At 46.6% G+C, this 12,441-nt stretch overlaps 1 protein-coding gene across 1 annotated transcript in view; it reads left to right on the top strand.

Moving 5' to 3' along the window:
* LOC110534796 (tumor suppressor candidate 3) overlaps positions 1-11,567 on the top strand; it is a 103,934-nt gene extending 92,367 nt beyond the window's left edge. The window contains exons 9-10 of the mRNA XM_036933870.1: positions 7,644-7,734; positions 11,389-11,567. Coding sequence (XP_036789765.1) covers positions 7,644-7,734; positions 11,389-11,404 — 107 coding nt within the window. The 3' untranslated portion in view covers positions 11,405-11,567. The remainder of the gene's footprint in view (positions 1-7,643; positions 7,735-11,388) is intronic.
* Positions 11,568-12,441: the final 874 nt, after the last annotated feature.

The raw sequence follows: 12,441 nt of genomic DNA on the forward strand, positions 1-12,441 counted from the left end.
TAAGATTTTCTACTGACAAGTTTACACCTTAACTATTGCAGTGAAACATTTTACCCAGGAAATTGTCTAGAAGGGATTGAATTTGTTGTTGCTTAATTGTTTTTTGGTAGGTTTTCAAACTGCATTCCTTCCATCTATAGCATTTCTTATTGTTACTCAGTTCCTTTGGCTTTGATGCCTCGTGATTGGGTATTGCTCTGTTCAAGTAGACTGTGATTTTGCTGTGGTCTGATAGGGATGTCAGTGGGATGCTGACTGTGAATGCTCTGAGAGACTCTGGGTTGAGGTCAGTGATAAAGTAGTCTACAGTACTACTGCCAAGAGATGAGCTATAGGTGTACCTACCATAGGAGTCCCCTCGAAGCCTACCATTGACTATGTACATACCCAGTGTGCGACAGAGCTGCAGGAGTTGTGACCCGTTTTTGTTTATGTTGTCATAGTTGTGCCTAGTGGGGCATATGTGGGAGGGAATGCTGTCACCTGCAGGCAGGTGTTTGTCCCCCTGTGTGCTGAGGGTGTCAGGTTCTTGTCCGGTTCTGGCATTTAGGTCGCCACAGACTAGTACATGTCCCTGGGCCTGGAAATGATTGATTTCCCCCTTCAGGATGGAGAAGCTGTCTTCATTAAAGTATGGGGATTCTAGTGGGGGGATATAGGTAGCACACAGGAGGACATTTTTCTCTGTTAAGATAATTTCCTTTTGAATTTCTAGCCAAATGTAAAATGTTCCTGTTTTGATTAATTTAATGGAGTAAGTTAGGTCTGCTCTATACCAAATTAGCATACCCCCTGAGTCCCTTCCCTGTTTCACACCTGGTAGTTTGGTGGATGGGACTACCAGCTCTCTGCAACCTAGAGGGCAACCAGTGGTTCCGTCTCCTCTATACCAGGTTTCTTGCAGGATGACAATGTCTGTATTACCGATTTCTTTGGTGAAGTCTGCGTTCCTGCTCTTTAGGCCAAAGGCAGATGACCTCAGGCCTTGGATATTCCAGGATGATATAGTGAAGGCTTTTTGTTCCATAAAGTGTCCAATGTTGTTGGTCGTGATATGGCCTCAGGCCAGTAAGTGTGAGCAGAGCCTGCTGAGCATCTGGTACATGCCATTGGCTTGAGCGAGTGTAAGAGTGGGGGTTGGGCCTGTTTGCCAACTCACTACCTGGGCGTATGTGTGATTTCCATGTTGAGGCCCTCTTTACGGGGGTGGGGTGCATGGGGTGGGCAGGAGTGGCATAGGTCTGATCTGAGGGGGCCTAAATGGGGTGTGGGCATGGTTGACGTGGGGGGGTGTTGATTGGTTGGGGTGGGGGTGTGGATGTGTCTGGGGGTGCTGTGGTCTGGATGTGAGTCCTCTTGGCGTGGGTCCTCTATGTGTAGGTCCAGGAGGGTTCCTGCAGGTCTTGGAGGGTGTCTTGCTGGTCTGGTTTGGGTGTCTATTAATCTGTTGCTCCTGTGTGAAGTGTTGGGGATACGTTTGAGAGCGATGTCCTTTAGAGTCCGGGCAAAGGTGGGCACTGCTGCCTTGTAGAGGTGGACCTGGTCATAGAAGCTGTTAAAGTCCAGGGTGGAGTGGTGGGTCAGGAAAACATTTAGTTTTGAGGCACAGTCACGGGAAATACTTGCGTTTACCCGCTGTATTGTGGCAGGGTGGAAGTCTTTTTGTGGTAGCAGGGTGGAGATAACCACTTGTGCGTTGGGGAAAGTAGAAGAAGCCTTTTCAATCACTCCCTTCAGTGCTGTGGCCACCCTTTCCTGCTGTGCTCTCAGGTTGTTTGTGCCTGTGTGTATAATTATGTGGCTAGGTGAGCCTAGTTGGTCCTCAGACAGAAGGTCGTGTTTGGACACCAGAGTTTAGACACACTGTGTTTGGGAAAACTTTTTTTTTCCTTCTATATATTTCCCATTTGAGTCCATAAGGTGTACAATCTGTGTCTTGTGTTTGTCCTCAGTGGGTGTGGGGGGGTTGTCAGAAGGGGTGACGGGGGGGTGCTCAGAGGGGGTGATGTTCTGCTGTGATGTCGACTCTGTGGTCAGGGTCTGGTGTGGACTGTTCTGCTGTGGTGTCGAGACTTTTGTGGGCTGAGGTGGGCTGTTCTGCTGGCTTCTCTGTGGGAGTGGCCACCTCTCTAGTGGGTTGTTCTCTGTCACACGCCATCCCGCTCACCCTCTCCTCCATCCCCCTCAACCTCTCCTCCAGCAGTCTGATCCTCTCCTCCATCCCCCTTACCCTCTCCTCCATCCCCCTCATCCTCTCCTCCATCCCCCTCACCCTCTCCTCCAGCAGTCTGATCCTCTCCTACATCCCCCTCACCCTCTCCTCCAGCAGTCTGATCCTCTCCTCCATCCCCCTCACCTTCTCCTCCATCCCCCTCACCCTCTCCTCCAGCAGTCTGATCCTCTCCTACATCCCCCTCACCCTCTCCTCCAGCAGTCTGATCCTCTCCTCCATCCCCCTCACCTTCTCCTCCATCCCCCTCAACCTCTCCTCCAGCAGTCTGATCCTGTCCTCCATCTCCCTCACCCTCTCCTCCATCCCCCTCACCCTCTCCTCCAGCAGTCTGATCCTCTCCTCCATCCCCCTCAACCTCTCCTCCAGCAGTCTGATCCTCTCCTTTAGTGCTCTGTTCTGCTCCTGCTCTTTCTCCTGTTGTAGTTGTCTCACCACTGTCCAGAGTGCAGATATGTCTCTGTCCACCTCCAGCAGTCTGATCCTCTCCCCCAGCAGTCTGATCCTCTCCTCCAGCAGTCTGATCCTCTCCTTTAGTGCTCTGTTCTGCTCCTGCTCTTTCTCCTGTTGTAGTTGTCTCACCACTGTCCAGAGTGCAGATATGTCTCTGTCCACCTCCAGCTCTCCGGGTCTGGTTAAGGGGGTGTTGTTGTGTTGTTGTTGTGCTGGACTGTTGTCTAGGTCTGTGCTGTCTCTCTCTCTCTCTCTCTCTCTCTCTCTCTCTCTCTCTCTCTCTCATTCAATGCATACTTCAGTGGAGTGAGATTCCACTCTCCTATTTAAACACCACCACGGTGTGAACAAGGTGAGGACCAGATAGTTGTTCTTCAGTGCCAGAAGTCATTTCTCTCTGCTATTAACAGTACAGTAGAGATAAATATCAGGAAGTTCCAGCAATGCTGTACTGCTTGGAGAAATATGTCAACCGGTGTACAGGGCAATAACATGGTGAACAATACAAAGCACATTCGTCTCAACACTGTACTGTTGCCAATGTCAGAATATGTGATGTGTCTGAGCCCATCTCTCTCTGAGGGGGTGTGAATATGATTTCCAGAAGGACATCCCCCATTAGCACATGTAGGAACAGAAACACACATGTGTCATTGCCTCACAGCATCTAATCCTTGATCTCTCACACACACACACACACACACACACACACACTGTATGCAAACATTCCCCTCCACCTCTCTCTTCCTTCCCCTGCTCCTCTACTCCTTTGCCTGCTCCTCTCTCCTCCTCCCCTCTCCTCCTTCCCCTGCTCCTCTCTCCTCCTCCCCCTGCTCCTCTCTCCTCCTCCCCTCTCCTCCTTCCCCTGCTCCTCTCTCCTCCTCCCCCTGCTCCTCTCTCCTTCCCCTGCTCCTCTCTTCTCCTTCTCTCTCCTCCTTCCCCTGCTCCTCTCTCCTTCCCCTGCTCCTCTCTCCTCCTTCCCCTCCTCCTACTCTCTCCTCCTTCCCCTGCTCCTCTCTCCTCCTTCCCCTGCTCCTCTCTCCTCCTCCTCTCTCCTCCTTCCCTTGCTCCTCTCTCCTCCTCCTCTCTCCTCCTTCCCCTGCTCCTCTTTCCTCCTCCTCTCTCCTCCTTCCCCTGCTCCTCTCTCCTCCTCCTCTCTCCTCTTCCTCTCTCCTCCTTCCCTCTCCTCCTTCCCCTGCTCCTCTCTCCTCCTTCCCCTGCTCCTCTCTCCTCCTCCTCCTCTCTCCTCCTTCCTTCTCCTCCTTCCCCTGCTCCTCTCTTCTCCCACTACGTGTGTGTCTGTGTGTGTGTAGGGGGTCTCCTCCTCACAGCAGGGGGAGGAACAGAGGGACCAAGGCATGTTCCCCCAGCTAATGTTTTATGACTGAGTCGTGCCCCCCCCCACACAACCTTCCCCTGCTCCTCTCTTCTCCTTCCCCTGCTCCTCTCTCCTCCTTCCCCTGCTCCTCTCTCCTCCTTCCCCTGCTCCTCTCTCCTCCTTCCCCTGCTCCTCTCTCCTCCTCCTCTCTCCTCCTTCCCTCTCCTCCTTCCCCTGCTCCTCTCTCCTCCTCCTCTCTCCTCCTCCTCTCTCCTCCTTCCCTCTCCTCCTTCCCCTGCTCCTCTCTCCTCCTTCCCTCTCCTCCTTCCCCTGCTCCTCTCTCCTCCCACTATGTGTGTGTCTGTGTGTGTGTAGGGGGTCTCCTCCTCACAGCAGGGGGAGGAACAGAGGGACCAAGGCATGTTCCCCCAGCTAATGTTTTATGACTGAGTTGTGCCCCCGCCACACACACAACCTTCCCCTTCCAGTCCGCTAGACTCACTGAGGTAGTTCCAGTGGAACCCACATGTTACCCTGATGAAGACAGCTCCTAGAGTGTTGGGCTCTCTTTTATTTTCAAGTTCCAGTGGAACCCACATGTTACCCTGATGAAGACAGCTCCTAGAGTGTTGGGCTCTCTTTTATTTTCAAGTTCCAGTGGAACCCACATGTTACCCTGATGAAGACAGCTCCTAGAGTGTTGGGCTCTCTTTTATTTTCAAGTTCCAGTGGAACCCACATGCTGCATACATAATGACATGACATTATCATTTGTAGAAGCATGATGGATATTTGCATAACTGTCAATTAAGTCTGGCAGATGTGAAGAGGCCGGCACTCAGTCCACTGTTCCTTTAATTAACACCAGAGAGATGAACCCTGACCGCCACGGCGTGTGTGTTTGTGGTGCGTGCGCAGCACAGAAGGTCAACCTCGTGTGTGTGTGTGTGTGTGTGTGTGTGTGTGGTTTGTGTGCGTGTGTGTGTGCGCGCGCGTGCGTGTGTGTGTGTGTGTGTGGTTGTTTGTGTGTGTGTGTGTGTGTGTGTGGTTGTTTGTGTGCGTGTGTGTGCGCATGCGTGTGCGTGTGTGTGTGTGTGTGTGTGTGTGTGTGTGTGTGCGCTGGAGCGTACTGTAAACATGATTAATGCAGAGCTTCAGAGGCCCACTGTTGTAGTTCTACTGAGACCGGACAAACACATGCATGTACACACATACACATAGTTGTGCAAAAGCAGTTATCCTTGAGAAAGTGGTAATTAAAATGCAAAACAAGGTCTTTGTAACGTGTCCAGTGACAGTCTTTCATCCGTCTGCAACGTGTCGACTGACAGCACATGGAGAAAACAAGCCCCTTTTTAAGTTCGTCTCTCAGCTATCGCTGCCTGCACCCGCCCGCCCGTCCAGCATCACTACTCTGTTCTGACTCAGAATACGTGGACAACTACAAATACCTAGGTGTCTGGTTAGACTGTAAACTCTCCTTCCAAACTCACATTAAGCATCTCCAATCCAAAATTAAATCTAGAATTGACTTCCTATTTTGCAACAAAGCATCCTTCACTCATGCTGCCAAACATACCCTCATAAAACTGACCATCCTACCGATCCTCGACTTCGGTGATGTAATTTACAAAATAGCCTCCAATACCCTACTCAACAAATTGGATGCAGTCTATCACAGTGCCATCCGTTTTGTCACCAAAGCCCCATATACTACCCACCATTGCGACCTGTACGCTCTCGTTGGCTGGCCCTCGCTTCATACTCGTCGCCAAACCCACTGGCTCCATGTCATCTACAAGACCCTGCTAGGTAAAGTCCCCCCTTATCTCAGCTCGCTGGTCACCATAGCATCACCCACCTGTAGCACACGCTCCAGCAGGTATATCTCTCTGGTCACCCCCAAAACCAATTCTTCCTTTGGCCGCCTCTCCTTCCAGTTCTCTGCTGCCAATGACTTGAACGAACTACAAAAATCTCTGAAACTGGAAACGCTTATCTCCCTCACTAGCTTTAAGCACCAACTGTCAGAGCAGTTCACAGATTACTGCACCTGTACGTAGCCCACCTATAATTTAGCCCAAACAACTACCTCATCCCCTACTGTATGTATTTATTTATTTTGCTCCTTTGCACCCCATTATTTTTATTTCTACTTTGCACATTTTTCCACTGCAAATCTACCATTCCAGTGTTTTACTTGCTATATTGTATTTACTTTGCCACCATGGCATTATTTTTGCCTTTACAGTACCTCCCTTATCTCACCTCATTTGCTCACATCGTATATAGACTTGTTTCTACTGTATTATTGACTGTATGTTTGTTTTACTCCATGTGTAACTCTGTGTCGTTGTATGTGTCGAACTGCTTTGCTTTATCTTGGCCAGGTCACAGTTGTAAATGAGAACTTGTTCTCAACTTGCCTACCTGGTTAAATAAAGGTAAAATGAATAAGTCAAATAAAAGCTAGAACTGCCGGGCCGCTGAATCAGCAGGAACACCCATCATTCACAGCATGAGTCCCAAATGGCACCCTGTACCCTCCCTTTGGGCCTTGGTCAAACGTAATGCGTCCCAAGTAGGGACCCATTTGGGACGATGTTGTAGTGACTAATTTTCAAAGAAACCCATTATTTAAAAAAAAATATATATATATATGATATGATTATAAAAACCACAGGCTGGTAAACGTCAGAAAATAAGCCTTAGTGATGATTACGAAGAGCTTACATTACACTGCTTACGTGACAATGTGACATTAGTTCCCCTCAGCCCTGTCTTCAACCCACAGCTACGTAGAGGACTGTTGAAGGATCTCAGTGGTGACATCAAATCCATTCAATAGGTCCTCCACACACCCTTTACACTTACCACTGTCTGATAGCTAATTATACTACCAGACAACATACTGCAGTGGGGAATATGACCAACCTAGAGAGGGAGGGAGGGAGGGAGGGAGGGAGGGAGAGGAGGGAGGGAGGGAGAGGAGGGAGGGAGGGAGAGGAGGGAGGGAGGGAGGGAGGGAGGGAGGGAGGGAGGGAGGGAGGGAGGGAGAGGAGGGAGAGGAGGGAGGGAGGGAGGGAGGGAGTGAGGGAGTGAATCATTCTCATCTTTTGTCATTGAGGTGATTTTAACCATCCCAAAATAACTATAAATTGCCTCGTTATCATACTAAAGGGGTGTGTGTGTGTGTGTGTGTGTGTGTATGAGGGGTAGTATGTGTGAGTGGTAGTGTGTGTGCTTGTGAGGGGTAGTGTGTGTGGTTGTGCGTGTACGTGTGTGATAGTGTGTGTGTGTAATGTTGTGCTGTGTGTTTCAGTTATCTGCCTGGTGGGACTGTGTGTGTGGTAGTGTGTGTGTGTAATGTTGTGCTATGTGTTTCAGTTATCTGCCTGGTGTGTGTGTGTGTGTGTGTGTGTGTGTGTGTGTGTGTGTGTGTGTGTGTGTGTGTGTGTGTGTGTGTGTGTGTGTGTGTGTGTGTGTGTGTGTGTGTGTGTGTGTGTTAATGTGCTATGTGTTTCAGTTATCTGCCTGGTGGGACTGTGTGTGTGGTAGTGTGTGTGTGTAATGTTGTGCTATGTGTTTCAGTTATCTGCCTGGTGGGACTGTGTGTGTGTAATGTTGTGCTATGTGTTTCAGTTATCTGCCTGGTGGGACTGGGCCTGGTGGTGTTCTTCTTCAGTTTCCTGCTGTCCATCTTCAGGTCCAAGTACCACGGCTACCCCTACAGGTAACACACAACATGGACTTCACCATGTTACCAATGGCATTCACACACACATTAGGGTCAGGAGTTTTCCTGGACACATGACTTACCCAGGAAAACGTCTGTGCCCAGAGTTTTTCAGTTGAGGTGGTCTGGATAAACTCCTGGCACTACATAGTGTATAAATAGAGTACTTCACTCCAGGTCTCCAGGGGTGTCTAAGTTCACACCATCCACCCTCTAACATGGAACACACCCAGACACTTTTCACCCAGAACATTGTGTTGCATTTTTTCCTAACCGAGCGAACTCAAACTGCCCTTGGAAAACAACTTTACCCACTTTTGAACTTCGTCAGATGAGTCGCGTCAGATGAGTCGCGTCAGATGAGTCGCGTCAGATGAGTCGCGTCAGATGAGTCGCGTCCGATGAGTCGCGTCAGATGAGTCGCGTCAGATGAGTCGCGTCAGATGAGTCCCGTCAGATGAGTCCCGTCAGATGAGTCGCGTCAGATGAGTCCCGTCCGATGAGTCCCGTCCGATGAGTCGCGTCCGATGAGTCGCGTCCGATGAGTCGGGTCCGATGAGTCGCGTCCGATGAGTCGCGTCAGATGAGTCGTCAGAAGAGTCGTCAGATGAGCCGCATCAGATGCGTCAGACTACACTGGGCGGCAGGGTAGCCCAGTGGTTAGAGCGTTGGACTAGTAACCGGAAGTTCAAACCCCTGAGCTGACAAGGTACAAATCTGTCCTTCTGCCCCTGAACAGGCAGTTAACACACTGTTCCTAGGCCGTCATTGTAAATAAGAATTTGTTCTTAACTGACTTGCCTAGTTTAATAAAGGTTAAAAAAAAAAAAAAAGAGCCGTCAGATGAGTCGCGTCAACTCATCAGCGACACTTGTCAGATGCTTTATCCCAAAAGGATTTTGTCAGCCTCTGCTCGAATCAATGGCTTTGCCCCAAATAGCGACCTTTGTTCTTTTATGAGCACTAATTTTGTCCAGGACCCGTAGAGATCTGGTAGGGTACCATTTAGGACACATACAGATTATCCAGCTATCAGAATATAAGTAACAAGTAACACCCATAATCATCAAAACAACAGTTAGCAGCATGCAGTCCGAGAAAATTCTGAACAACACTTAATACAGTCAGATCACAATGAAATCTACTGAACAGCACTTAGTACAGTCAGATCACAATGAAATCTACTGAGCGACACTTAATACAGTCAGATCACAATGAAATCTACTGAACGACACTTAATACAGTCATATCACAATGAAATCTACTGAACGACACTTAATACAGTCAGATCACAATGAAATCTACTGAGAAGCACTTAATACAGTCAGATCACAATGAAATCTACTGAACAGCACTTAATACAGTCAGATCACAATGAAATCTACTGAACAGCACTTAATACAGTCAGATCACAATAAAATCTACTGAAAAGCATTTAATACAGTCAGATCACAATGAAATCTACTGAACAGCACTTAATACAGTCAGATCACAATGAAATCTACTGAACAGCACTTAATACAGTCAGATCACAATAAAATCTACTGAACAGCACTTAATACAGTCAGATCACAATGAAATCTACTGAACAGCACTTAATACAGTCAGATCACAATAAAATCTACTGAACAGCACTTAATACAGTCAGATCACAATGAAATCTACTGAACAGCACTTAATACAGTCAGATCACAATAAAATCTACTGAAAAGCACTTAATACAGTCAGATCACAATAAAATCTACTGAAAAGCATTTAATACAGTCAGATCACAATGAAATCTACTGAACAGCACTTAATACAGTCATATTACAATGAAATCTACTGAGCGACACTTAATACAGTCAGATCACAATGAAATCTACTGAGCGACACTTAGTACAGTCAGATCAAGATGAAATCTACTGAGCGACACTTAATACAGTCAGATCACAATGAAATCTACTGAACAGCACTTAATACAGTCATATTACAATGAAATCTACTGAGCGACACTTAATACAGTCAGATCACAATGAAATCTACTGAGCGACACTTAGTACAGTCAGATCAAGATGAAATCTACTGAGCGACACTTGTCGGATCACAATGAAATCTACTGAGCGACACTTAGTACAGTCAGATCACAATGAAATCTACTGAGCGACACTTAGTACAGTCAGATCACAATGAAATCTACTGAGCGACACTTAATACAGTCAGATCACAATGAAATCTTCTGAGTGACACTTAGTACAGTCAGATCACAATGAAATCTACTGAGCGACACTTAGTACAGTCAGATCACAATGAAATCTACTGAACATCATTTAATACAGTCAGATCGCAATAAAATCTACTGAACAGCATTTAATACAGTCAGATCACAATGAAATCTACTGAACAGCATTTAATACAGTCAGATCACAATAAAATATTCTGAACAACACTTAATACAGTCAGATCACAATAAAATCTACTGAAAAGCATTTAATACAGTCAGATCACAATGAAATCTACTGAACAGCACTTAATACAGTCAGATCACAATGAAATCTACTGAACAGCACTTAATACAGTCAGATCACAATGAAATCTACTGAAAAGCACTTAATACAGTCAGATCACAATGAAATCTACTGAGCGACACTTAATACAGTCAGATCACAATAAAATCTACTGAACAGCACTTAATACAGTCAGATCACAATGAAATCTACTGAACAGCACTTAATACAGTCAGATCACAATGAAATCTACTGAGCGACACTTAATACAGTCAGATCACAATGAAATCTACTGAACAGCACTTAATACAGTCAGATCACAATGAAATCTACTGAACAGCACTTAATACAGTCATATCACAATGAAATCTACTGAGCGACACTTAATACAGTCAGATCACAATGAAATCTACTGAGCGACACTTAATACAGTCAGATCACAATGAAATCTACTGAACATCATTTAATACAGTCAGATCGCAATGAAATCTACTGAACATCATTTAATACAGTCAGATCGCAATGAAATCTACTGAACAACACTTAATACAGTCAGATCACAATGAAATCTACTGAACATCACTTAATACAGTCAGATCACAATGAAATCTACTGAACAGCATTTAATACAGTCAGATCACAATGAAATCTACTGAACAACACTTAATACAGTCAGATCACAATGAAATCTACTGAGCGACACTTAATACAGTCAGATCACAATGAAATCTACTGAGCGAGACTTAATACAGTCAGATCACAATTAAATCTACTGAGCGACACTTAATACAGTCAGATCACAATGAAATCTACTGAACATCACTTAATACAGTCAGATCACAATGAAATCTACTGAACGACACTTAATACAGTCAGATCACAATGAAATCTACTGAGCGAGACTTAATACAGTCAGATCACAATTAAATCTACTGAGCGACACTTAATACAGTCAGATCACAATGAAATCTACTGAACATCACTTAATACAGTCAGATCACAATGAAATCTACTGAACGACACTTAATACAGTCAGATCACAATGAAATCTACTGAACGACACTTAATACAGTCAGAACGCAGTTGACTTTGTCACACACTAACTGGCGAGCGCTCTGTAATCACACGCTCTCTCTGTCTCTCTCTCTCTCTGTCTCTTTTTCAGCTTCCTTATAAAGTGAGTCTGAGGCGCCGTCTTCAGAGTGAAGGGTGAAGAGGCTACTTGATGCTGCTAGCTGAGAGGCTGCAGACACCGGGACAGGGTGCATGGGGCGGGGGGGTCATTTCAACTGCTGTACTCAATCTGCTTAATAAATGATAATGTGGTGACAAACTGAGAAAAGAGACACTCCTACCTATCTGATTAGTAGGGTTATATCACACACACCTGTTCTGAAGGAGTTGAGCTCTTCAAGTCTGAATGTGTTTTATTTGATAGTGTCTGACCAAATGACAGAGAGAGAGAGAGGACAGGAGAGGAGAAGAGGAAAGCGAGAGAGAGACATGCTGAGGACATGTGGAAAGAGAGAGACATGCTGAGGAAAAGAGGAAATAGAGAGAGAGACGTGCTGAGGAGAAGAGGAAAGGGAGAGAGACATGCTGAGGACATGTGGAAAGAGAGAGACATGCTGAGGAGAAGAGGAAAGAGAGACATGATGAGGAGAAGAGAGAGAGAGAGAGCGAGAGAGAGAGATACTGAGGAGAAGCGGAAAGAGAGACATGATGAGGAGAAGAGAGAGAGAGCGAGAGAGAGAGACATGATGATGAGAAGAGAGAGAGAGAGAGATACTGAGGAGAAGCGGAAGTAGAGAGACATGCTGAGGAGAAGAGAGAGAGACATGCTGAGGAGAAGAGAGAGAGACATGCTGAAGAGAACTAGAGAAAGAGAGAGACATGCTGAGGAAAAGAGGAAAGAGAGAGAGGCATGCTGAGGAGAAGAGGAAAGAGAGAGAGAGACATGATGAGGAGAAGAGAGAGAGAGAGAGAGACATGATGAGGAGAAGAGAGAGAGACATGCTGAGAAGAAGAGGAAAGAGAGAGACATGCTGAGGAGAAGAGGAAAGAGAGAGAGAGACATTCTGAGGAGATGAGGAAAGAGCGAGAGACATACTGAGGAGAAAAGGAAATGGAGAGAGACATGCTGAGGAGAAGAGGAAAGAGAGAGAGACATGATGAGGAGAAGAGGAAAGAGAGAGAGAGACATGATGAGGAGAAGAGG

The sequence above is a fragment of the Oncorhynchus mykiss genome, chromosome 10 (genome assembly GCF_013265735.2).
Source record: "Oncorhynchus mykiss isolate Arlee chromosome 10, USDA_OmykA_1.1, whole genome shotgun sequence".
NCBI lineage: Eukaryota > Metazoa > Chordata > Actinopteri > Salmoniformes > Salmonidae > Oncorhynchus > Oncorhynchus mykiss.